This window comes from Mustela nivalis (assembly GCF_964662115.1).
Source record: "Mustela nivalis genome assembly, chromosome: 11".
Classification (NCBI taxonomy): Eukaryota; Metazoa; Chordata; class Mammalia; order Carnivora; family Mustelidae; genus Mustela; species Mustela nivalis.
In genome coordinates, this window is record NC_139030.1 from 65,031,610 (window position 1) to 65,059,091 (window position 27,482).

Consider the following 27,482-nt stretch of genomic DNA (forward strand, 5'->3'; position numbering starts at 1 on the left):
TGAAACCCATTTGAGACACCTCTTTGGAAAGTGGTTTCCCTTCCTGCCTGGTACTATCAATTATCTAATTGTATTTTCCAATATGAAATATCCCACTCTGTCTCATTCCTCTGTCCTTATGCCGTGTGTCTGCCCCCAGTCCAAGCCTGTAGCATTTGCTGTGAAGACGAACGTGAGCTACTGTGGGGCCTTGGATGAGGATGTGCCCGTTCCGAGCACGGCCATCTCCTTCGACGCCAAGGACTTCCTCCACATTAAAGAGGTAAATGTAGGACTCTCTGCGTCCCTTAACCTGCCACTAGCCGAGAGCCGGCATCAGCTCTGAGCCAGACTGAACTGAGAGGAGCCCTGAGGAGCTGTCAGTGTGTTAGCTTATTTAATTTGCCAGGCTTTCCAAATCCATGCATTCTCACTGAATTTAGAAGACTGAGATCATTGCTTGCATGATCACTCATTGAAAACATTGGATCACCGTCATCAGAGGGTGGATTTGGGACAGATCTCTGGTCCCCTGGTCACCTTCTAATCACCTTGCATGACTGCAGAACCACAGGTCTATGGATCCCACTTAGGGAAACGTGAATTTGGCTGCATGGCATCTACCCATGGCATCTACCCATGAGGGACCATTTACAAGGGATATTGTAATTATAAACATCTCTGCTCTAATCCTGTGGACCTTGACCTTGGAGCCAACACTTGAGAGTATAATTAATAATTAAAGTGTTAAAGCTAGGAAGAGGGCAGAGGACTTTGGGAAACAGAAAGCTTAAGGGATCAAGAGGTACAGAGAGGACTTGAGGCCTTGCAACTTGTAAGGTGGAATGATGACACAGAAATTTTCATTTAGTCAACCTAAATTGAAATTCTACTTCATCTCAGACATTGTGCTTGGCATGGAGAGATCAGAGATGAAGGCACACATTCCCCACTGCCAGGGAGCTCTGAGTCTGGTGGAAAACACTTGCAGGTGCCTAGTTTCTGCCCAGGATGACAAGTTCTGTAGTAGTAAAATTGAATAGGTATCATGAAGAAAAAGCAGGAAGGGCCGCCTGGCTGGCCAAAGGAAGATGGGGGGTGGGGCAGGAGCTCTACAGAAATGGTGAAACCTGAGGGAGTTCAGGCTGGGTGGGTGTGGGGTTGGATGTGCTGGAAGGGACAGGCAGGACCAGTACAGCGTGGCTGGAGGGCTGGCTGGAGGGCGGGAAGTAGGGAGTAGTTCAGGGGATGAGCCAGGTCACCGAGGCAAGGGCCTGATAAGAAAGGACCTTTTTGACCCTGACAAGAAGCCTGGACTTTATCACCAGGTAGTGGGCTGGAGAGGAATTTTAAATGTTGGGCAGGTGCCAGGACGATTGTGTCTTAGCATACTGACTCTGATGCTCAGGGGAGTGTTGCAGAGGCTGGCCTGAGATTGCAACAGAGAGGCTGGAGAGAGGGAGCAGCTTGGAGGGAGAGTGAAGAGGCAGACAGACAAGACTGGGAGATTTCATATGCTGGGGGTGATATTGGGGAAAGTGAAAGAGAGAGAAAGGAAGGATGGAGAAAGGCCAGTTTTATAGCTCACCAGAAAGGGTAGAGGGTTGTGTCAGTTTTCAAAATAAAGAAGTCAGGGAAGCACTCTGGGGGTGAGAGGATGGGTAGATGAAGAAGGCAGAGAGGGGAGAAGCTTTGTTGCAAGGTAGATGTGGTTGTGAATGGGCTTTCAGGTGCACTGTGTCTGGGGTGCTGTGAAAGCCCCGTAAAGACATTTATTAGGCCTTTACCCACATAATCTGGAGGCTAGAGGAGAGGAATTGCAATTTGCTCTTCCTAAAAGCTTTGAGTTGAAAACGAGAATGCATTCTAGCTGGGAGAAGGTAGTATAGAATGGAGGAAGTGTTTTTAAATTTTTATTTGCTTTTTTATTTTTTAAGATCGGAGAGATTTCAGCACGTTATCCGTGCTGACACGTTGAACCTAGTGAACTCTATTGGAAGGATCGCTGATTGAGTGAGGGCTGAGGGGAAGGATGGTATCTGGAGGATGGGCACAAGAATGGGGCCGAGTCAGGAGTACAGGCTTGCCTGCTTTGTTCTGCACAGAAGTTCCCCATGGGGCTGGAGGCACACACTGGCAGATAGGCCTGCCCCCATGCCCCTCAAAAAAAGAGAATGGGACAGTAAAGTGAAACCCGAAGCAGTGTGGTCAGTAAAAGCAATCACTGCACATCTCTGAAAACCTGCACTTACCCCAGTCTAAAATGAGATGCATGTGGTAAATATACAGCAGTTTTGCAAATCATTGTCTTTGAAGCCCTGCAAGCTGCATTGGTATTAGTGACACCAAGACGTATACATAGTTTTAACACTTTAGCCACTTGATAGCAAGTAGGTCAAACATCTGGATGTCTGCAGATGTCTGTCTTTGCATTGTGCCCATGTGAGCTGGGTGAAGTTCTATCTACTGTGTTCCTTTGTTCAAGTACTCCTTCAAGATACCGTTCTTGAACACTGTGTTCAAGTTTGTGCCAGGCTGTGGCAGATGTTGTCTGATAGCTATAAACAAAGCAGACAGATTCTTTCCCCTCATGGACTGAAATTCTTGTGGGGAGACAGATCACGAACAAATAAATAATTCCAAATTGTGAATGCTTTGGGGGAAAAATGAAGCAGATGCTAAAAATTTTAAAACATAGGGATGAAGGTGTTATATATACTTTTAAATACGGGGTGATCAAACAAGGCCTTTTGAACAATGTGACCTTTAAGTAGACACCTGAAAGATGAAGAGGAGCCAACCTTCAAAAGAGCAAGAGGAGGTCGTCAAGGGAGAGGAAACATGATGTGCAAAGGTCCTGCCATAGGAGAAAAGCTTGGCATAATCAGTTAACTAGAAGAAGGCCATATGGCTATAATGCAGTGAGCCGGGGACCTAGTAGCAGGACACAGTCATAGAAGTAAGGAGGACATAGGTCAAAGAGGACCTTAAAGTGATGATGAGACTTTAGATTTTATTCTGAGTGTAATAAGAAGCCATTGAAGACTTTAAAAGCAAAGGAGTGGGATGAATTTATTATTTTTTTAAAGGCTACTCTGATTGTTGTAGAGACCATGGATTGGGGTGGGATAAGTATGGAATCAGGGAGACCATTAGAACCATTCTGGTAGAATTGAGCCAGCATGGCAGCAGCAAGATGGAAAGAAGTAGACAAATTTGAGACCTATTGCACACTTTAGTGAAGAGCAGTGGTGGTGGACCAGGTCAAGAAACTAAGAGTGAGGGAGAAATCACACATGACCAGGGAGATCAAGGTTTGTGAACTGAGCAGTGGAGATGGAGAAGACTAAGGTGGGAAAAGGACAAATGGAAGGGGACATCTCAAAGGATATATCAGGTAGAAGTTAGATATAAGAATCTGGAACTTTGAGGAAAGGGTTGGGCCAAAGATGTCAATTTAGGTCATCAGTTTATGTGTGGCATTTAAAGCTGTGATAATGATCGATGTCACCTAAAGAGGGAGGAGAGGGAGAAGAGAAGGCAACCTGACATCAAACCTGAAGGAGTTCTGTCCTGCAGAGGTGGGCTACATGAAGTGACTCAACAAATAAGGAGAGGGAACAGGAGAAACCTGAGATATAGGAGGAAAACCAGGACAGAGCGATGCGTGGCATCAAGAGAGGAGTGTGTCCCAAGGGAGGAAGCAGTCAGCTGTGGCAAATGCTGTGACATGTCCCCTAAGATGAGCAGTGAGAAATGGACATTGGGTTGGCAACACGGTGGTGAATGGCACAGAAGTCCTTGGGACAGTTGTCTGGAAGCCAAGTGAAGGGGGGTGAGGAGAGAAAGGGACTTAGGAATGTTTAGCAAGCATAGAGTATGCTTTAAGGAGGTTGACACTGACCAGGTAGTAGACTGAGGAGGATATGAAGTCAAAGGTTTTCTTTTAAAACAGGAGCTCATGGAGCATCTGCACATGCTGATACTAACAGACGGAGAGAGGGAACGGTTGGTGGGAAAGGAAAGATAGGCAAAGGAGTCTAGTTTTTGAGTAGGCAAAAAGGGTGGGATCCAGACCCCCAAGTTATGGGGGAGGTGAGATTTTTTATAGGAAGGGGACCACTTACTCATTGTAACATGCAGAGAGAGGATGGGTGCAGACGCCCACAGTTCTTCAGAGCCTTGCTAACAGGAAGCTGGGGTAGCATCGACTTGATGATTTCCACATTCTAAAAGTGCATGTGGTGAGGATATCCACATTTGCCTGGTGGGCAAGGACATGGAGCCTGAAACATGTGTCCCACCATCTGAACGGTTAAGTGGATTATCTCCCCGTTTCCATTAAAAATGACCAAACCCTATTCATTAGTCGGTCACACCCATTGTTTCCAAGGAGAAGCAGAACTTTAAAAGGTAAGAGAAGCTCTCACATATTTTACGCACACCCCCTCACACCCACATTCCAGCCTTGCTGTATGTTAATGCTTTCCTCTATGCCATCAATATCCCCATCTTGTCCTCTTCGTTGCTTTTTGGTTTTACGTTCCTTGCTCAGTGACTTTCTCTTCAATACCAGCAGTTTGATGTACGGAATTGAGCTAGTAATCCGGCATAGGTTAGAGTCACTTGTTTTCAGATCTTGAAATATCTGCTAAGAACACATCTTAGAAAGACAAAGGGCTAATCATGTTAGGGAAATGGAGTAAGAAGAAATGGAGCAACACTGAGGTGATCATCCCAGAACCCCTCTCTCATGCTTCTGGAGTGTTGCTCGAGGAACGCACTTCTGTAGTCTTGTCACCTCTCTCATCTGTCATCCAGATGATTATCTCTAATGCACGGCTTTAAGCACTTTTTCAGTAATGAGAAACTTAAACGCAGAGAAAAAACGGCAGCTCTGCTTATCACATTCACCAAATGACACGTGTGTGGAGCTCTTGAATCTATGTGGCAACTTCCGGTGGCTCAGAGAACTTTTTCATTTATGTGGAGCCAGATACTCACTGAACTTGAGCTGCTTCCTACAAGGAAGCTAAAACAGATTGGCAAGTTGCCATGAACCATTTCTAGAAGCCCTTTGAGGTCGCTTGGGGACCGTTTAATAAATGAGTGTTCCCGCAGGCTAACTTACGGTTCAGGAAGTAACTTAAACCCTAGGACACTCTGACTCATAGCCTGCTTTGTCCCCACCACGTGAAGATTTACATTCCAGACCCGTGCACCAAAGATTCTAAAAGGGCCTCCTTGCCTTTTGTTGATTCCAGAATAAACAGGTCTATTATTTCAAGCTTGTTATCCTGAAATACAGAATGGAAAGATAGGAAAAACCAAGACTTTGGTTGTGCAAGATTTTATATTAGGTCAACTCACATTTCTTTCTTTACTTTTCTTTTCTTTTTTTAAGAATTTATTTATTTATTTGTCAGAGAGAGAGAGCATAAGCAGGGGAAGCAAGGGGAGTGGCAGCCTGAGGGAAAGGGAGAAGCAGGCTCCCTGCTGAGCAAGGGGCACTCCATCCCTGGACCCTGGGATCAGGACCTGAGCTGAAGGCAGAGGCTAAACCCACTGAGCCGCCCAGGTGTCCCCCTCAACCCACATTCCTGAAATGCCATCTCACACTATGTACCATGCATGCGTCCTGCAGGAGCTGTGTGCATATAAAGGCCAGGGCCCTAAGCCATACCATTTTGCTTTTGAGTATGAGGCTGATGTTGCAAATTACTCACGGCCATGCAGAGTTTCATGCTGCAGTGAGTTAATGAAACCATCCATTTCTCCTTCACAATGTGTCAGCGTCATAAATTTCACTTTTCTCTGAGCTAAGCATAGTTTTTCATTTTGAAAAATAAACCAGATACTTTTTGGATCAAACAGAGAGGGAGCCTTGCCCAACACAACACTGATGAAGACAAAGTTTTTGGCACCATCTCTGGAGGATGTGAACAATAGGACTGATACCTACTTTCTAAAAATCACCTACCTGAAACCTTCCCTTGAGGCAGGTGGCTTGGATTAAATATGCCTTCTGATCTAGGCTTTGGCAAATCCATAATTACAAATACAACTTTGCTTACCCACTAAATAGGATTGTGTTCACAGAGCCTTACCTCATACTGGTGGAAGCCTTTGCGTGGGTTAATTTTCTAATTTTATGTGTCATGGAACTTTCCATGTAAATGGAAATCCTGGTGTTCCTAGTGGACTTCAGGCCATTTGGAGATTATTTCAAAAACTCCACATATATACAATATGCTTAGCCTTTGTAAGAGTAGACTTCTTTTTTATCAGGTAATGAGATGGATCTGAGTTTGTAAACCTATGTTTAGAAGATTACAGTTCTCCAATGAGAGTAGATTACAGACAATATCACAGAATCTTTACCTGAAAACTTTTGACAATAACTGGCAGTTGAATGTATTTCATCTCAGATTTGTCTGTCTTGGTCTCCAGAGTTCCAATTATATTAGGTGCATAGTTATCCCTCAAAATCTGTTTCTTAAGAATTGGTTAGGGCTTCTTCATAAGGACTAAAGGAATCCAAAGGTTAGGACCCAACTTTAGTTCAAGGATTGGCAAACTGTTGTGTTCAGGCTGATTCCAGCCTGAAGTCTTTTTTATAAAGAAAATGTTAGCTGAAACACAGCATGCTCACTTGCTTACGAATTATCTATGGCCTTGTGCATGTGACAGTAGTAGACTTAAGAAGCTGCAACAGAGACCATGAGGCCTGCAAAACCTAAAATATTTACTATCTGGGCCTTTAGGTGAAAAGTTTGCAGACTTTGGCTTTAGTCTATGGACACTTAGACATATATAACATAGTATCATATAATATAAATTGTGTTTATATGCAATATAGTATAATATAAACAGTGGCTCTTCTGGTCCTCAGAAATTAATTAATGGGATGTGAAGATAAGTGAATTACTACTGATAGCAGTTTTATATCTGCATTCCAGAAATATAACAATGATTGGTGGATAGGAAGGCTGGTGAAAGAGGGCTGTGAGATTGGCTTCATCCCTAGTCCTCTTAGACTGGAGAACATACGGATTCAGCAAGAACAAAAAAGGGGACGTTTTCACGGAGGGTAAGGCTCCTTCGTTTCTATGCACATATTTGGGGGAGGTGAGTAAAAGAATAAGAGGATATTTTCAAGTTTGCTTATTAGCTTAAAAATGTATGCTTTCTGAGGAGAGGTACTTTCCTGGGTATGAGGTGTTTCTGAAATGGACACAGAGGAGTTTCAGAGAGTTCACTGTGAAACGCTCGAGCCTCACATCATGGGCATCAACATGAATTCCACAGTGAAGACTTTTCTGTGGCCTCAGAAAGTCTTGCTTGGAAATGAAGCTCTTCTCCACGAGACTCATATGGGGCCTTTGTCAGTGCAGGGGGGAACCTGGCCTGACCTGGCATCAGGGCCCTTCCTGGTTAACTCTTACAGAGGACCACCCCCCCCACTAAGTGGGCAAGGAATACAATGGTACCCATGCTACTGTCCCAGGACTAGAAACCCTTTTCTCCACTCAGAGCATATGTCATCTCTTGGTAAAGGGATGGAGACACCATCTAACTTTGGATGAATCAACCTCTAATGAACAAATGAAACAGCCACAAAAATCTCAGAGTGCTGGTGTTCGTAGGTCCCAGGGATACAGGCAAAATCTGAGAAAAGAAAAAACCAGAATCATACCTGATTCTCGTATACCAGAATATACGAGCCTGCGTATATTGTGAACCTACATTGAAGCATGAATTTGACATGTGTTACCGTTTTTTGAAAGGTCTAACATAGAAGCAGTTGTTTCTCTTGAATCTCAACTTCCTTTTTCTATTGGATCTTTTTCTGCTTCAGAAATTCCTCTGGTCTTTAGGGACCCTTTTGCCTTTGCCTTAAAGGGAACTTCTTAAACAGTGATAAGACGACCCAAAAGTACAGTTAGCCCCACTTCTTTTTTAGTTTAATTATTTTTAAAATTTTTTTAAGTGGGCTCCACACTCAGCATGGAGCCCAATGCGGGGCTTAAACTCATAACCCTGAGATCAAGACCTGAGCTGAGATCAAGAGACACTTAACTGACTGATCCATTCAGGTGCCCTAGCCTAACTTTTTTTTTTTTTTTTAAGATTTTATTTATTTGACAGACAGAGATCACAAGTAGGCAGAGAGGCAGGCAGATAGAGAGTGAGAGAAGGAAGCAGGCTCCCTGCTGAGCAGAGAGCCCGATGTGGGACTCGATCCCAGGACCCTGAGTTCATGACCTGAGCCAAAGGCAGCGGCTTAACCCACTGAGCCACCCAGGCGCCCTGCCCTAGCCTAACTTTTAATTACCAATCTTTTTTAGTATATAACATGCCTACAATATTATTAATTATTAATTCCTCTTATTTCCTCCTCTTGACTGTTAATCTCTATTGCTGCTCCTTAAACAAATCAGGAACACATGTTCCTACCCCAGGACCTTTGCACTTCCTATTTTCTTCTTACTGGGACCTTTTTCTTCATATTTCCACCAGCTCCTTCACCTGCTTCTGATCTTTGTTAAATATCACCTTTCCAGCAACCATCTTTAAAATTGTACCCATTTCCCTTCCTATCTTTCTCGTGATTTAGTTTTCTCCTTTGCACTTATTATTTTTAGAAATACTATGTATTTACCTGTTCATCTATTTGATAGTGATATCTCTTACTAAAATCTGTCTCTGTAAGGAAGGGATTTTGTCTTTTTCCCCACTGTTGTATTCCTGGATTTTAAAACAATAGATACTCAAAAAATATTTGTTGAATGAAATAATAAATGTATTATTTATTATATAAATGTACCATTTATATAATATAATAAATATAGTATAATAATAAACAAATATATAGTATAAATAAATAATAAATATATAATATATAAAATAATAATATATAATATTAATAATATTATTAAAATAATAATATATTAAATAAATAAAGTATAATATAAATGTACCATTATTACCATTTCCAAAGTTGCTATTTTATTATTATTGTTATTGTTATTGTTATATTATTTTATAATGTTATTATATACTGGGGAGCCTGGGTGGCTCAGTCAGTTAAGTGTCTGACTCTTGATTTTGGCTCAGGTGATGATCTTGGGGTCATGAGATCAAGGCCAGCATTGGGAGCCTGCTTGAGATTCTCTCTCTCCCTCTGCCCCTACCCCTGCTCCTGCTCTCTCTGTCTAAAATAAATGAATATAATATTTAAAAACAATAATGTTATTATGTACTCTTGAACTAAAAGAGTAAAACCAAGAGCTCACAGACATGTTCTTCTTTTTTCCTTATACTAACCCTATTAGGTGTAACTTCTATAGATAGGAAAATAAGGCTCAAAGACATGAAATTTTATATGCCAAGGTCTCACAACTAGTAAATGACAAAACCAGGATAGGAAATGAGATTGTTCTGACCTAGGGACCATACTCTCAAGCACAGAGGGAAGAACACTGGGGAAGTAGGAAGGTAGGCTCCCAAGGGCCTCTTTGGGTTCCTGGGAAGCTTCCAAAGCCACATGAGGAGACCAATGGAATACTCTTCCATTCTAGGTCACAAATAATATTATTATATTATTGCCATCTTTTCTTAATTCTGACTCCCATACAATCACTTTTTTAAAAAGAAATGCTTCTTCTGGCTCTTAAGCTTATTTTGAGCTATGTTTGATATCCAACTGGTGCAGCCAACTGGTGACCGGTATTAGTTAAGCATTGGTTCACAGGAGTGGTTCTACCCTTGATTTTTCTGCCCAATTTCTGCACTGAAAAACTAAGAGAGATATTTTTGCAAAGTGTTTCCGGGTCTCAGTTAGTTCCCCACCTTCTCTGAGAAATAGGTCAAAGAAAACATTTGGACAGATTCTCGAAGTTCTTCTCCAAAGCAGGATTTGATGTGCTTTGAATTATTTAGTAGGATTTAGGCCAAAGAAAGCTTTGTACTCTCAAGTTCTATTTGTAAGGAATCTGGGGAATGAGTCCTAAGTTCCTTTTCTATATCCTAGGAAATCCAGTGGAAACTCTTCTTCAAGTCTTGGAGAAATGGTATCAGGGACATTTCGAGCAACACCCACATCAACAGGTGAGGGTTTTGGTTTAACTCTTTTTAATGGAACGCTTTTCTTTCTTAGTATTTGAACATAGAGAAAGTATTTTTACCAACTTGGAAATGATTTTGAGTCTTGATTTAAATATAAAAGAGTCTTCTACTTAATATTTCATTGCTCGTTTGCTTCCTATAGTAATTTGATTCTATTTAAAGGGTACTTATGATACTAAAAATTCAGATCATTATAATCTAATTTTGAAAAATCTTATTTACCCCCCAGAGCCAGTAACTGTCCATTGTGCAATTTAATCTGAAGGAAGTTCATTATTCCACCCAAGAACCCAACAGCCATTAAGATGGTGAAGGCCAATTAAAAAGGAAAAAAAATAGTTGTAGACTCTCAAGAAAATGCTCTGTTCTAGTCTTCACAGGGAACTTTAGGATGGTGCAGCCTGGGTTTTAGAGATTGGGAGGTTTGAAGCAGATAATGGGCCTGGACAACCTCATTTCTATTTGGATAGCAGATAACCGAGCCCTGGAATTCATGGAAATGAAGGGACAGTGGTGGCCCAGTCAGGAGTTGTTACATATTTAGTAATTAGGGAGGTATGCAAGCAGGTAGAATTTTTTTTCTACCACATTCCCTGACTCCTGTAGTTAAATTGATGCTGGCCCAGAATTGATGCTGCATTAGGGCATCTGGTATCACCAACTCAGAAGGAGAAGTTCAAGGTCCATCCTGGCCTACCATAACTGCAGTGCACGTGATTGGCTCTGGGGTGTGGATCCTTCCTGATCTCCCATTCTCTGAACCAAACTAGGTCTCTGGTTGTCCCCAAATGGACTGGACCTTCTTGAATGACCACAAAACTAGTTGAATCAGATATCAAAATATTTTGCCTCATCCCCATTTGTTGGACATGTAGGCCATTGCAGCTTTGCACTATTACAAACAAGAAAGAACAGGAATAACCGGTTATAAATTTATTTGAAATTAACAACAACATAGTAGGAAAAATGTGTCAATATCCTAGAAAGTGGGCAGAAAATTTACAAACATATAAATGACTGCAAAATTTTCTCATGGTTCATCAAAATGACAAATCCAAAAATAGCTAGTGATTGAAATGAGGATCATTTTTACCCAAATTGTTATTCTTAGTTCCTTTTTATGAAATTTTATTTGTCCACGTTGTTCTCAGCTACAGTGTGCTGTGTCCAGCAGGGAACATCCTACAGCCCATGGCTGGCCCAGAAATTCCGGTGTTGTTATGAAGTCCACCCTCCACACCCAACATGAAATCAGGATATGAGATCATTTGTACAAGAAGGAAATTGTCTCATTTTTTCTCATTTTTCTTCAAAATTGTCTTGTCCAGAATTAAATAATAGATTAGTGCTCTGCAGAGTGGGTAATTGCAAGATGATGAGAATTATAGGGACAAATCGGTACATTCTTCCATCTTTTAAAATCATGTACTATCATTTACAGAGATTACATATTTTGATATGGCTCTCATTGTTGTCTTTTAGCAAAACAGAAGCAAAAAGTGGTAAGTTGTGTTTCCTTTTTAAATCTACTGCTAAGGTTTCTATCCATACATGCTTGCAATGCTCCATTTCAGTGACCCAAATGGCTATAGAATAAGGGATGAGCCTCCTTGGTGGGGAGCTGTGGTAACCATTTCTTGTTTGACCTGAGAATTATGAATGCTGTGGCTGTTGAGGAGGTGTGCTGAGCCTTACCTTGTCATACCTGTCAAATCATCTTTTTCAGACGGAGCACATTCCTCCTTACGATGTTGTGCCATCCATGCGTCCGGTGGTGTTGGTGGGGCCGTCACTGAAGGGTTATGAGGTACAAATACCAGTCTGTTATGCTTCAGTTGTTGACCAAGACAGTAGGAGACAGCTGTTGGGCGCTTGGCGCTCCAGGGTCTGCTCACATAATGGTACTGAAGGAGGCAGCACCCCTTGTGTGAAGACGGGTGGCACAGTGTGGGGCTTTTGTGACCTTTGCTCTTGCTTCCTTCTCTGGCACACTTCTCACGTTATATGTACCTTTTTGTTTAGAAATATATCCCTTAAAATGTCTATAATGGACAGTTCTGGTCAGCTGTTTGCCCTGCATTAAATTCAAACTGAAGGAAATTATCTGTCTCAACCATTCCCATTACTGTTAGAAATAACCAATTATGGGGGCACCTGGCTGGCTCAATGGTAGGGCATGCAACTCTTGATCTCAGGGTCATGAGTTCAAGCCCCATGTTGGGCATAGAGCTTACTTTAAAAAAATAAAAAACAAAGAAATAATGGAGTATAAAAATCACAAGAGAACATGTGCTAGCAAACCTAAACCCCCAAAGCACCAACAAATCTCACCTTGCTGGGTGTTCAAGATGATGGTCTATCCCCAAAATATTTCTCTGCTTATTTATTTTAAGGACACAGAAGGAAAAAACCTCCACTGAAAGTATTAATGAACTTGTTTAGAGATTAAACATTACAACGTAAGAAGAAAAGAGTAAGGACTTAGATGCCTTATATTTCAGATGCTGCCATTCTGACTCTGCTAGCATAGATAAGAATAGGTACGGTGGAACATTAAAATCTGAAGGTGGGCAACCTCCAGGGTACCATTCCCATTGAGCTGGGACAATATCTGGCCCATAGTAATTTCTTAATACTCACTGATGGAATGAATTAATGAATCTTTTTAAGGCAGATCTAAGAATCCAGTTCCCTTCTCCTTTCCCCTGCCTGTCTCCCTCCCTCTTCTCCCCTTCCTTTTTCCCTCTCAGTGGGGAACGTCAGAGGAAGAGTAGGAGAGTGATCTGTAGAAATGGAAAATTTCTACCAGCAGTGGGGTGGCAGAGTCCAGGGCTGGCCAGAGTTGCTCTGCTCCACTCTGGAAGCAAGTGCCACTCAGAGGAGACAAGGATAGGCAGCAAAGCCAGCCCATTGTGTTCTCTTGGCTGCAGTTCTGTCACCGAAGAAGGGAAGGGGTCAGCCTTGGGTCTAGTGAACACTGCTGGTTCATTCCTCAACACCCTAGAGGACAGCCATGGGGGAGATTTGGGTGACTGGAAGTGGTTAAGCATGAAAATACCTCCCACGGTAACCTATCCTTTGGAGACAACAGACTTTGTAAGGTCTTTGCTCAAGGGCCCTTCCCTCTCTCACCTTTGACTTCTCTCTCTCTGTCTCTGTCTCTGCGTGTGTTTGCCTCATTCTTTTTTTCTCACCTCTGCAAAGGTAACAGACATGATGCAGAAAGCCCTCTTTGATTTCCTGAAGCACAGGTTTGATGGGAGGTGAGACATACAGATGTTTTTGTATTTTTATTTTCCTTTAACTGAACATGTATGATATACATTGATTTGTGGATCTGTTTCCAGTGATTGCAGAAATTCTCTAATTAAAACTTAACTCAGTATTCAGGGAAGAATACAATGAAAGAATTCTGAAGATATGAAGTTATGAAGTATAGAATTGAATCCCCAAGGGAGAAAGGACCTTGAGAAGGAAAATAACCCATTTGTTTTATATTAAATGTATGTGTTTGTCTTTATTTCCTTGATTGTTAGTAAATTCATACCAAACTTATTTTATGAAAAATATTAATGAAAATATAGACTATTTCTGATAAATGTGGTGGCTCACTGGTGAAGCTGGTAGTAATACTTGGCAACTGTGCCTGCATGTGTTTGTGGGGGGGGGGGCATGTGTGTGCATATGAAGGTATAAAGTACCGAATTTCCTCACGAGAAAAGTGCAAGAAGTGTTTTCACCATAAGCTTCCCAGAGTGACTATTTGTAGAGAATAATACTTGTTTGGATGCTTAGTTCTGGGTTTATTTTACCAATAAATCACCTTGTATTCTATTGGTTTATTTTGTATATACCATATGATAAACACAGCTCAGTCTTTAGCCCTCAAATAATTTTATCATTTACGTTTTGTGAAAAATGTCAGAAACAGTTTCTGTGTTTTGCAGTGAAATGGTAAAAAGCCCGTCTTGACTCAATACTGAGTAATGAGCTCCTTTACAATGCAGAATGCACTCCTTGTAAAATAACCACATTGCAAATTCTGAAGACTTACTAGAAATGAAGAAAATGTACATAGTGTGTACCGAGAAGTATGGGTACATGCATCCAACTTACCAAACACTTTGAAAAATAGCTTCAAATAGGTTTTTTAAAAATATGGTATTTAAAAAATATATATGGTATTTTAAGGAGAAAAGTAAACCTAATAACGCTTTAAGCACAAACTGTATATATTTGTCAAAAGAAAAGCCTTCTGGGTAATTGTGTTTAAAATATTCATTAGTTTCTGGGACTACATACAAAGAAACTGAAATTTTGGTTCCAGTGGTTGAGATTTTAGTTCAAGGAATGAGAATGCTTCCTTGCCGTTATGTGAATGGCCGGGTACATTAGTAGAATGCCAGGCTTCATAAATAGACCCCAAAATGTGTAATGATTCAGACACAGCAGGAGCTTAACTGTTGCTCATTTGCCAGCTTGAAGCAGGCGTTCCTCAGCTAGGCAGAGTGGGTTATACTCGGGAGGGGAGGATAGACAGAAAGTTTGTCCCACCCATCATTTGGTGTCCTTGGCCTGAGGGTGGTCTCTCCAGTCAGCGGGTGGGAAGAGGTGCGCCTGGAGCTGACACACGGATCCTCCCTTTTCACTGGTCAGAACCTGGTCATGTGGCCATGCTGAGTTGCAAAGTACGCTGGGAAATGCAGTCTAATGATGTGGCCAGGAGGAGGAGGAAATAGATTTTGTTGAACAGTCTCTGCCACGTTCATCTAGTGGACTCAAGCACTTACTAAGAAAGCCATGGGTTTAACCTGTTCTTCCAACCCCCCCCCCTTTTTTAAAGAAAATAGGCAGAGGATGAAAGTTTCAAATGAAACAATAAAAAGCACTAAATATTAGAGTTGGAAGGAAATATAAGAGTTCTTTTATTGTAATCGCTTTTCTTTTTTTTAAATAACATAGAATGTATTATTTGCCCCAGGTGTACAAGTCTGTAATTCATCAGTCTTACACACTTCACAGCACTCCCCATAGCACATACCCTCCCCAATGTCCATCACCCAGCCACTCTATCCATTCCATCCCCTTCCCCTCCAGCAATGCTCATTTTGTTTCCTAAGATTAAGAGTGTCTTATGGTTTGTCTCCCTCTCTGGTTTCATCTTGTTTCATTTTTTCCTCTCTTCCCCTATGATCCTCCGTCTTGTTTCTCAAATTCCTCATATCAGTGAGATCATATGTAATCTCTTTCCTTCAGCAACCACAAACAGATGGATAAACTGCTTTGGTTTGAGCATGTTTGGTAATTGGGGTTTCACTTCTTGAAAAAGCATTGCAAAGAATGGCTAAACTCTGATTCTTTAACTTGATAGGAGTAGCTTTGGTCTTGCTCGCTAATGATTGGGCCATAACCCTTACCTTCATGCAGCAGTCTGTGCATTGGAGGCAGCTAACATGCATGGCTTCATCTTCTGTGTTATTGGCACACACACACACACACACACACACACACACACATACTTTCTCCACCTTTGCTTAAAGTTGTGTAGTTTTAACCTGTGCTGTCTTTACCTCAGGAAGTTCTGAGCAGTGCCTCATCAGGCGACCCCATTATAGCCCTCCAGCTGAACAAATTCCTTCCCATAACACAGCCTGTTTGCATCACGTTGTTTCTGTCACCGCACAGCATCCCTATAAACAACAATATTTTTAACGGTCTGAAAGGTAGAACCTATGGGAATAGAAGGAGGGAACTGTTAAAATTTAACAGAGAGAAAGTAAGTGGCTTGATTGTTTTCAAGAAAGAAGCATCTGAGGTTTTTCTTCAGTATTCAGGCCCAGAAAGAGGAAGTACATTTGATGGTAACAGGAGAGATTTGTTCTGAGTCAGCTAGAGTTGCTGCATCAAGCATTTACACACACTGTTGAAGGCGGTTTTAGTAGAAATAGAATTAAAATGTCAATGCCAAGTGTTCCATACGATCTGATGGCACAGCCGAGGATCTGGAGATAGGGGGAAGATTCAAACAGCCGCAAAAGGAATAGCCAGAGAGAGAGACTCGGCACTGGAGAGCTCTAATTTATGGCAGTATTTGGAAAAGATAGATGGTAAAGTTGGGAGTAGCAGAGTGGACTTGCTTTCAAATAATAAGAGGCCAGTGCAACAGAAAAAAGCAGTAATGAATTCATTAGCTGGGAGTATGTAGAGACTTTGATAAGGAAGAAGCAACAGGCTTGTAGCCTCACCCTCCCTCCAACACATCTGCTGTGTGGGAAATAACCTTACATTCTGAGCTATGACAATCTGCCGTATTATGTTTTACCAATTAATAAAGAGAGAGAAAACAACAAATAGTCTTTAACTGAAATCAGCCAAGAGAACAATTACACAGAAGGCTTTAGCACAGTGATACAGCATAAACAGTATGTTCTGGTGGAAACCTACTCCATGTTTAATTGGCTATGATGGTTAGACCAAAGAGTGAAGGGAAAGTCTTATTTTTCAGAAAGAGCCAAAAAGGGATCCATTGGCTAAGAGGCTCTGTTCAATACTGTTTTTCAGATCCTGGTTTGAAAATAAGTCAACAAATTGGATCCAAGTCCAACAGCTTGATGGTTACAAAATCATAAGCTTACCCTTTTTTAAAATACCTCAAATTATTTGAGTCTGTTGAGAGCTATTTATTACAGGTTTATTGCTGTAGCTGCTACTGTAGGACTTACCTGTGATAGATGTAAGAAAAACAAAAAGCATAGGACAAACTAGTGCCTAGGGGGTCTTTGTCCATGTGGATATCCACACGTATTGGCAGTTCCTAGGCACAGTCATAAATTAGGTGAGCCTAACCAGCTGGCGCAGTGACGTCAGCTTGCTGAACACCTAGGATACAATGTGACGTGGAGCTTTTCACTCTTCATTTTACACCACCAGCATTCACGGGGAATCATCCTTCGGAAAGAGGTTTGTTCAGCTGGTTGAATATACCATTCATAGTCTGAAGAACAGGCAATCAAACCAACTGCCATTTGTGGTTCTAGGCTAATCATTTCAAATTCCAAGGAAATTGTTGCTTTATGCATTTTGACTGCTAGGTCATCTCTGTGGCAGTTGTGCAACGCTTTGTAACAGGCATGATCATGGCCAAAAATCTTAAATGAACATCCGGTAGCCTGTATAGATAAGATCTAAAGTTAAAAGAAGTTGTTAGTCAGGGCGCCTAGGTGGCTCAGTGGGTTAAGCCGCTGCCTTCGGCTCAGGTCATGATCTCAGAGTCCTGGGATCGAGTCCCGCATCGGGCTCTCTGCTCAGTGGAGAGCCTGCTTCCCTCTCTCTCTCTGCCTGCCTCTCCATCTACTTGTGATTTCTCTCTGTCAAATAAATAAATAAAATCTTTAAAAAAAAAAAAAAAGAAGTTGTTAGTCAAAGGCTACTCAAAGGAAAAAGAGGGTTTAAGAAAGAATTTGAAGAAAACAGGCTGAGGATACAACTTCAGAGACTCAGAGAGGTGGTATTTATTTATAAACAGCAGTGGGCACCCTTGATGGTATCACACAGCACCCAAGGCATGGCAGAATGAAAACAACTTGTAACTGCAGTCAACAAATGGAAAAAAACACCACAGCGCCTTCTGTTTCAAAATCACTATCACCCTCTTATCATCTCCTTCTACCATTTTCTCTTTAAATGCAAACTCATCAGGGGTCAAACACTAGAGACATGTAATTGAACACTTGAATGCCAGACATGAATATTTAAATTAGCAGGTCGTGATTATAGCCTGTCTGACCTGATTCTCTCACCCTCAAAGTGTATATAAATTTCATGGATTCTGGGGATAGGAGAGTTCATGGTCAACTGCTAATTTCTAAGGATAGGATATAAAGAAACTGTCCTCTTCTAGTCTTTAAATCTCCAATAACTATCTTATAAACATATGTATGTGCCAATCAACATAGGACATTATGAATAATTATTTAGCAAAGCACTTTTATATATTACCTTGTTTGCTCCCACTGACAGTCCCATGAGAAAGTTTGGCAAAGCCGTCATCACCATTGTATTGATTAGGATACTGATGCTCGAAAGATGACATGACTTGTTTAAGGTCACACACCCAGCAAGAAGAGCAAGATCCAGGGTGCCTGGGTGGCTCAGTGGGTTAAGCCGCTGCCTTCGGCTCAGGTCATGATCCCAGGGTCCTGGGATCACATCCCGCATTGGGCTCTCTGCTCAGCGGGGAGCCTACTTCCCCCTCTCTTCTGCCTGCCTCTCTGCCTACTTGTGATTTCTCTCTCTGTGTGTCAAATAAATAAAATCTTTAAAAAAAAAAAAAAAAGAGAGAGAGAGAAGAGAAGATCCAGGGAGAATACTCAGATCTGTGTAGTCTCTCCATCCCAATTGTCTTGACAGTGTACTGTTCTGTTCTTTGGCATGGTCTTCTCTATGAATACTAGTAGGTTTTTTTTTTTAATTAATGCACTAGCAGCATTGCATATTAGATGTAGCAAAGATAGAGTACAGAAGGACCTGATAGCTGTTCTGAATGAACATGGAAATACTAATTGTTTTTGAATGAATGAGTTATAACTAAAAGTAGCATCTTTCGCAGAAAACTAATACTCATTGGTCATGATAGATGACAGCAATTATGATGAATTCCAAAACAGAAATAAAGAATAAATGGGATTCAGATTTGCTTAGATTCAGAGAACAGTTTTTGCTAGTTTTCAGTGACATTTGCTACTACCAGTTCGCTGAGGAACTGAACTTCTGTTAGCGTTTATCTACCAGTCAGCAATCACTGACACTATGTCACGGAAAAGTTTCCTAGGGAACTTTTAAAAGACATATCTCAAATAAGATGCATGGAAGTACTGAAAGACACTGGGGGGAATGAATACGGCAAGAAAAGAAGTAGAAAGGGCATTGTTCTAAGTAAATAATAATAATAAATATATAACTAGTATACAAAATATATTTTTAAAGTATATAAAACTAAAAAAGTATATAAACTTGAATTGTATTGCTAGGAAGCCTTTTACAAAAAATAGTTTGGATTTGGTGTCTGATTTTGGTAATAGTAAGCATCTTTGTATGGAAAATAGAAGCCTCTCTTTTCTCTTATTGAAAGGTTTCTGGGGCAGTGTCTGTCTTGTTCTGAGCTCTTTCATGCATGCATGTGTACTGTTACTAAGAAATAACTTGTAATAATACTTGCCAAGTGGCCAAATCTTGTTTTCTACTCAGGTTGTGATCTCAGTTGGGGTCTTGGGATCGAGCCCCGCAGTGGGTTCCATGCTTGGTGGGAAATCCACTTGGGGATTCTCTCTCTCCCGCTCCCTGCCACCCCCCCTCTAAAATAAATAAATAAATAAATCTTTTTTAAAAATATATTTGAGAAATAACTTAGATTAACAAATTTGCTGGCATTTTGTTGACAAATAAAACAAGAAAACGAACCTTATTATCCATACCTTTTCCTATTTGTGAAATACACGAAGCAGGTTTTTTTTCTGTGTATGTGTGTATTATTGTTTGTTTGCCTGCTTTTTTTGTAGAACTTGTAAAAACTTGTAAAACTGTGTGTGTTTAAAAATAACTTCGTAAACATGTTTAAAATCCAGAAAAAATAAGAGTATGCACCTGTTGGTAATCCTTTGAAATTTTAAGAAACAAAGGTTACTATTTGGCTTATAGAGAGCTAGCAAACTTGATCTCCCTTCTGCAGAACAAACATTTTAGGCCCTCCAAAAGTCTTTATTCTAGAAAGTTGAATTCTGTTCCTAAATTAACCCACTTTCTCTCCAGTCATAGATTTGATTTGCTCTGGAACTTGACTCCATGTTTCTAACCAGCAACTCTATTCTTAAAACAATAGACAAGCAGAAACGCAAAAATAAACAAGCAAACCCTATCCTGTAAATTAAAGAGCTGGGAGCACAGGACTGCCCGTGAGATTCCATACCTCAGGTTGCAAAGGCTAACTGAGTAATGGAGACTGAGACATGAGATTCACTTGACTTTAACCTCATTGAAATCCTGACCACCTCTCTGCACATGGCCAAGGTCGACTGCGTCTGCTCTTGACGATTTGGCTTGCATCTGGGCAGTCAGGGTTGCTAGAGAAGAAAACTGAAACTAAGAGACTTATGAGTCAGGTGACTAAGTACTCCCTGGTGTTTGGGGGCCTGGGTTTTAGGCTTTCTTAGCCTCTCACTAATCATGTGGAACTTCCCCTCTGTGTTTCAGTTTTCTTGGCAAAATGAAGAAGTTGTACTTGACCCGTGTTTTCCAATGTCTTTTAGCAGCTGAACAGCTTTTTACAATGAAATCATATATAAAGCCCCAAAGTAGAAAACAGAAAGGCAGAGGTGTTTGCCTGGCTGGCATGGGCAGAGGGAACTCTGCCAGAGTTCCCTCTGCCAACTCAGCTTCCCTTCAGTGATCTCAGTGACCTGCGGTATTTCACAGAGCCCTTGGTTTTTGCAGAAGATAATTTGAAGATGCCTCAAATAATTTATTAGTGCTTAAAAATTCTAAAAAATGTTAAAATTCAAAACGTACCATCTACAGCTTATAAATACAATATAATGACATAAGAAGGTGATTTGTGTTAAAATGACATCCGAACTTTTGTACAGCCTGTTGCTTTAAACAAGCTATTTCCAGTCATTTGTGAAAAGGAGTATTCTAAATTTTCCTTAGGACTTTGGGTCACTGAAGTCAGGTAAAGAGTCTCCTAAGAGGGCTGATGGTATACCAAAACAGGTGTGAGATGACAGGGGGCTCAGCTATTGTTTACAACTCTCCCCTGCCCCAACTCCTAAAGGAATATAAAAACGAAGAAGAATGGCTGCACTGAGCACAAAGGGAAGGGACACTACTCTTGTCTCCTTTCCAGAACTCTGCCAAGCTCTGAAAATGAGAGTGGAGAAAGGTCCATGGTGGCAGTGGTGGCTCAGAGTGGCATTCTTTGCATTCTCCAGATAGATAATCATCTGAAATTGATCAATGGCAGTTTAAAGTAAAGAACTGTAAAACTGTAAATTCCAGAGATCCTTATGGGATCAATCATATGCAGATCGACGCCTCTTTGTTCATTTGTGGTGTCTGTGCTTTATTCTTTTGCGTAACTGCAGGAAACTTTCTGACTTACCAGAATCCTTGCACAATTCTCACATTGCCCTCAACTCTAGTGTCTCACAGCTCCCCACTTTATGCATTCAAAGTCTTAAGCAAATATACTGAAGAATCTTGTGCATGCAGATGAGAAACCATATTTTCCATATTCTTAGAAATGAAAGGTTTCTTTGGGCCTGGGGGGGAAATGCTTCTTGTATCATGATGTAGCTGTTGAGCACCAGGAATGCAACATTGTTACCAACTGGTTGAGTGTCGCTGATGAAAATGAAGAGGGCTTTCCCCTTTCACCAGCAGCATTGATATGCCTGGGTAGAACATTCGTAGTTCCTGGAGGTCTTGTTCAAGAGCAAATCAAACGTGAATTGAAAAAAAAAACTGTATTGCTGCCTCCCAAAAAGAGCATGGTTTATTCATATGTTTTGATTCCCTCCTGGTATGGTGTGCATTATGAAGAGAATTTGGCAAGGTAGGTAATAGTGAAGAAGAGTTGCATTTTTAACAACAGGCTTTTGTTTGGGTTTCGGTTTTGGTTAAATAGTCAAAACCTTCTTCCATTCTACCCAGCTTATATTTTAATACCTGCCAAAGCCTGTTTAAAATACTTGTGCCAATGTTTATTATACTGTGGTTGTAGTGCCGTATGTAGAGTGGTTATTAAGTACTGTGGTTATAAATCACTTGAGAGCCCCACGACCTTTTTTACTGGCTTGTTCTGTTCTGTGTTCCTATTCATAGGATATCAATAACAAGAGTGACAGCTGACATTTCTCTTGCTAAGAGGTCTGTCCTAAATAATCCCAGCAAGAGAGCAATAATTGAACGTTCGAACACTCGGTCCAGCTTAGGTAAGATGTTCAAATGTGGTACTTGTCCAAGCTATACTTTCAGAGCGGGATGGCACATGTTTCGTTTGTGATTGTCTTTTCCAGTGTGCTCCCTATTCTGAATGGGGAAGTGCCGATTAACTGAAGAGAATGCTATCCATGGAAAAGAAGGGAACAGAGTCCTACAGCAGCCAGAGCCTCTGCTCTCAGCTCTAGTCAATTAGTTCATTAGTAGTCTGGTGGGAAGATTCCTCATTGGGCTCTCCTGGTGTGTTACTGCCTAACCACACAAAACCACTTACCTCCACTCTGCCTCAGCTTTTCAATGAGGCTAATGGTATCTGTCATAGCTGAGTCACATCAGACATGAAAAGAAATGGGATGTTCAACATTCTTGGATCCTTAATAGAAAGCTAGATAATAGGATCTTTGTGAATAATCCCATCTTTAAGTGGAAATAGCCATGAGCATTAAATGTGTCTTTCCTGGAGCACAGTCAGAAAGTATTCTGAAATTTCACCATGATGGAGAAGGGGAAAATGCCCTATTGTTACAAGATAGCAGGACGCTTGTCTCAAGGAGTCAGAGAATGAGTCTCCGAGATACAAAAGGGTGAAGTGAAAGTTTATTAAGTGAAGGTGAGAACAGAAAGGAGAGGGGAAAAACTCTCCAAAGGGAGAGAGGTCCCTAATGGGTTGCCACTGGGGGTTTTCAATGGTGGTTTTTTATTGAGAACTGACTAGGGAACTTGAATCTTGACGTCTCTATCACTGCTGGCACTATGTTTACTTTTTCTTTGAAGTTTGGTAATTTTCAGTGGCCCAGCTGTAGCTGTTACAGAGATATTTCTGACATTTAAGACAAATGAGGTAGACTCATTAGTCTTGTTATATTCCCTCATTTTCTGTGGCATTTTCCACATCTGGGATTTCTGTGAGCCTGAACCCATAGCCCCCATGTGAGCCCAGTCACATATTCCCCTACCTATCTCTCCTTACCTAGCCCCACCTGTCCCTTAGTATATGCTTAGCTACTTTATAAAGCCATGTGTGAATAGGGCAGTGGAAGATGGAATCACCATCCACAGAAACAAGTCCATGCTGCTGGGGAATCACGACGTTCATCTCAAAGCCTGTGTTGTGCTTTTTGTGATTGCCAAGAGTGTTATAGTCCACTTGTAACTTTCTAGGAGTCTCTCTTGCATTCAAAGAGTCTGAGGGCAGTTTGTTTTACTCCCCTCTTCCTCGTGGGCAGGGGTAGTAAAGATGGGGTCTTCTATGTTCACAACATCTTAAACTACTGAGATGATGATAGAAAACAAACAAACAAACAAAATCCAGGATAGCTTGCACACCCAAACAACCCAACAAGAGTTTGTTGGAGCCTGAATCTTGACCCTGAGCCAAGAAGTGCACAGATTAGAAAGAGGCTACAAAGTATCATCTCTGTATATTCCTGGCATGGAATTGGCACATGATAATTGTTCAATAAATATTTGTTGGCTGGTTGCTTTATGAAAGAATGTTAAACATACCAGTGGAATAGTTGTCAGTCCTTATGAGGGCAGGATCCTGGACATCAATGGTTCTTTCCTTAGCTCAGCATTTAGATCCATCACATACAGAATAAAACACTCTTAAAGACACAGTATTTTGACCTTAACGAAGTAACAATGCAAGAGTTGATGATGATGAATCATATTAGGTGACTGACTAAAGTTAAATGTTGTGGGAGACAAGGATGCCAAATTAGATCGAAGATTTCTTAAACAAGCATCCACTGTCTGTTCTCCTATCTTCCACTGTCCTTTTCACTCCACACAGTGCCTTTGACTTTTAATTACTCCTTCCTCTGACGTATAATGAGAGGTTTAAAAACACTTAAGTGCATACATGAGGTTGCTGACTCTAACCATCTACCCTAACCAAGGGTCTCGTGGATATTCCTAGAAGTCATTCGGCATAATCCAGTCACATGTTTGAGTCAGTGGAGTGGAGTTGGCGTAAATAGTGAGGACAAAACAAGGTGAATGTCAGTTTACTGACTTTTCCCTTTGCTTTGCAAATTCATATACCTACAACCATTAGAATTAATTTAATGGCAGTCTGTTATAATAACCACTTCGTGAGCCGCCTATGTCCATTTGCCTGCTTCTTAGTGCACATGTTTATTGTTATGTGCCAGGCATTATGCTAGACTGTGGAAGTACAAACATAACTAAGAAAAAGTATCTTACCCATAAGCCACTGGGAAGAAGGGGCAGATAGCTAAATGCTGTTTGACAATGGAATTAGGAGCCAAAAGCTAGAGGTATAAAGAAAGAAGGGTAGAGAGTAAGAGGTGTCAGAGAAGACTGAAGAAGTTATATTTGAGCTGGTTCTACAAGGCAGACAAGAATGTGCAAAGATGTCAGCATGTAAAAAACATTGCTGGATTGATAATCAAGTAGACTGTGCAGAGAATGCTTAGAAAAGGGGAGTGGGTGCTATGGTTTGGGAGCAACTGGGGAAGAGACTGTAAACGTAGGTTGAGGTCAGTGTGTTAGGGCTCTAAGTATGCCTTGCTAAAGAAACCTCCAAAGTAGACTCTATAAATGTGAACTGTAAAGGGTAGTAGTAATAGTTGTTACATCCAAAATGTTTTCCATAGTCAAATTTGGAAATTTGGATTAAACAGTTGGCCTTCTTTACTGCAAGACTTCTGAGAGCCATTAAAATAGAAAGGGCAGTGCATGTTTGAAATTCCAAAAGAAACTAGTAGAGCCTGCGATATTTTGCAAAACTAAATAACTAACTAAATAAATAAAAACATCCCCGTAGGATATCTTAAGGGATTAATGTTTGAGGATACTCACTTCGGGAAATATTGCCCTGAACCCAAAGGAGCCATTGGGGTAGTTTAAGCATTTGGATATAGGAAAGGTCACAGGTGACAGAGATGCTGGAGAGAGATGGGTCTAGACTGGTCATGATCAATTTATAGAAGTGTTCATTGAGGTTCTTCCAGCATCATAGTCCATGACTTCTCAGAGCCCCATTTGTCTGGAATAAGATCATGAGGAAATGGCCATTGGAATCCTCTGAGAATCAGCATTGGAAGTCAAGATTGCTGGGTTTGCTTAATTTTTTTTTTTTTTTAAGAAAATGGGCTATGTAGATATAAATCTTGTTCTCTTTCTCAGTCTATGTATTGAATTCCAAATATATATTATCCAAATATGGCCCCACTCTGGTATATGGTATGGCCTCTGCAGCCTTCTGGCTTGCTTGCCCAAGCACCTCTCCACTCATGCCAGAATGTCCATTGCCTAAGAGTTTTGTGTTGGCTAAGCCTTGGATGTGCTTGCCCTCTGCACAGGTCAAAAACCATGTTTACCTCATTGCTTATGCAGAGTAAATAAGGCTCATTATTTCTGTAGTATTTACACAGTGTGCCTCAAGGGTTCTTTGTACTAGGGTGGTCCATTTTGCCTCACTACCTTTTTGCTACTCCAGGAAACATTGTATTCAGATTTGAAACTTAAAGTAATGCAGACTTGTTCTACAATAGTCCTGGCCAGGAGTTAAACTAGTGACAATTTAATGACAACAACAAATGGAGAACATGTTCCAACAGCCAGAGGCTGAAATCTGCTACACTACAAATATACTTTATTTACTGACCTTCTCTCATAAGAAAAACCCTTTTTAACTGTTTTTGACACATGAGAAAAAAAGGGAAAGGTATGTTATTATTAACAAATGTAGTGTGTGATTTCAGAAGAATTTTGCAAATGAGCCTAATTGTCCAAATTCTTTACATAAATGTCTTGGGAGCTAGTCACATTTCAAAGCAGTATAAAATCTTTCAGACCAGTGGGATTGGATCATATGAAAAATAATAGCTATGTTCATTCTCGAAATTCCTATTTCTAATACAAATCATGCATTAAACATCAGAGATTTTGTGAGAAGAATTTTAGGCTATTATGCAAAGCCCATGAAAGTAGAATTACAAGATAGTCTTGAGCATTAATACTCCTGCGCACCCTGTTATGGAAGGGAGGATTTTTTGGTGGGTGACGTGAACTTGAATATATACTGGGTAAACAGAACAAATCGTGGCTTTCTGGTAGAAAACCTTTTCAATGAGTATATTTAGAGCAACATCACCTCTTTCCTAGACCATATTTGAAGTAATGTATATTAGGTAACTTTGTCTACTCTGTGTAATTTAAACAAGATTACAACATTGCTAAGTCATGCCTATAATATATAAGCCAAAAATAAAGATAAGTAAAAAGCAAAACAAGATCATCTCTCTGAAAATTAAGTAGTCTAATTCAGACTTTGGACATGACCCAATAAATCAGATAATTTATAAAATATATATGAAAAAGTTTCTTTCTGTTTTAGAAAGCCAAATTTTGTTTTTATCGATAATCTCCTTTGTTTTAAAAATGGCTGGATTGCTTCAGACATGGAGAATAACTAGATTTTTTTATTTGACCGGATTTGTGCAGGGATTCAGGTCACTTGGCTATTACAGACGGTTGGATCGATTTTCATTCTCAAGACATTTCAGCATTTATAATATAATTGCCTTAGTTTTTTTTTCTTTAATACTGAAAATTATTCCGTAGAACAAGTATACCAGCCCTAATACTGAATTAAGACATAGCAATATGTTAGTTGTAAGAGTAGACCCAACATTTAACCCTGGATGAAAAATATGCTTGTCATTCAACACAGATGAGTTGTGGGATTTTTAAAAAACATAGTTACAGAATATTAATAAATAAATTGTTGATTGGTTGAAATATTTCCATGTAATTTGCTTTCCATGTGATGTTGCTCTACACATGTATTTCAAGTCTTTCCTAAATGTGGTTTCAGCTTTCATAGATAAAGTAAAAGTTCTTTAGGGGTACCTGGGCTGCTGAGTGGGTTAGGCCTCTGCCTTCAGCTCAGGTCATGATCTCAGGGTCCTGGGATCAAGCCCGGCATTGGGCTTTCTGCTCAGCAGGGAGTCTGCTTCTCCCCCTCTCTCTCTGTCTGCCTCTCTGCCTCTTTGTGATCTCTCTGTCAACTAAATAAATAAAATCTTAAAAAAAAAAAAAGTAAAAGTTCTTTAGAGCAAAGCAATAGTCGTAAACAACCTAGCTATATAAATAGCTAAATTTCAGGGCAAGTATAAGAAGTGAGTTAAGAGAGCCATCTCAATTTTTTTCACCAAATTTTTTGTTTTATGCAAAACTCAAAACTCAACCCATCTCTCTCTCTTTGGAAAAGATCTTAAGTGAATAGAAATATGAAATTCAAAACGTTCTGTTTTGCAATGTAGACAAATATCTGAAAGGGGTACTATGTTTTGTTTTGTTTTTATTTTAAGATTTTATTTATTTGACAGAGAGATCACAAGCAGGCAGAG

General features: G+C 40.5%; 1 protein-coding gene and 1 long non-coding RNA gene across 6 annotated transcripts in view; one reads left to right on the plus strand and one right to left on the minus strand.

Annotated features, from left to right (window-relative positions):
• LOC309843934 overlaps positions 1-27,482 on the minus strand; it is a 1,014,078-nt gene that overhangs the window by 374,870 nt on the left and 611,726 nt on the right. The gene's annotated exons all lie outside the window — the stretch shown is intronic.
• Positions 1-27,482, plus strand: part of CACNB4 (calcium voltage-gated channel auxiliary subunit beta 4) — a gene marked incomplete at its 5' end in the record, with an annotated part of 250,066 nt that overhangs the window by 197,339 nt on the left and 25,245 nt on the right. For 4 of the 5 annotated variants that reach the window (XM_082689935.1, XM_082689936.1, XM_082689938.1 and 1 more), the window contains 7 exons: positions 140-262; positions 6,939-7,069; positions 10,013-10,089; positions 11,590-11,609; positions 11,834-11,914; positions 13,312-13,370; positions 21,985-22,094. In XM_082689935.1, the coding sequence (XP_082546061.1) occupies positions 140-262; positions 6,939-7,069; positions 10,013-10,089; positions 11,590-11,609; positions 11,834-11,914; positions 13,312-13,370; positions 21,985-22,094 (601 nt within the window). Of the gene's footprint in view, positions 1-139; positions 263-6,938; positions 7,070-10,012; positions 10,090-11,589; positions 11,610-11,833; positions 11,915-13,311; positions 13,371-21,984; positions 22,095-27,482 lie in introns of those variants that run through there. The other variant, XM_082689939.1, reaches the window with a different exon arrangement.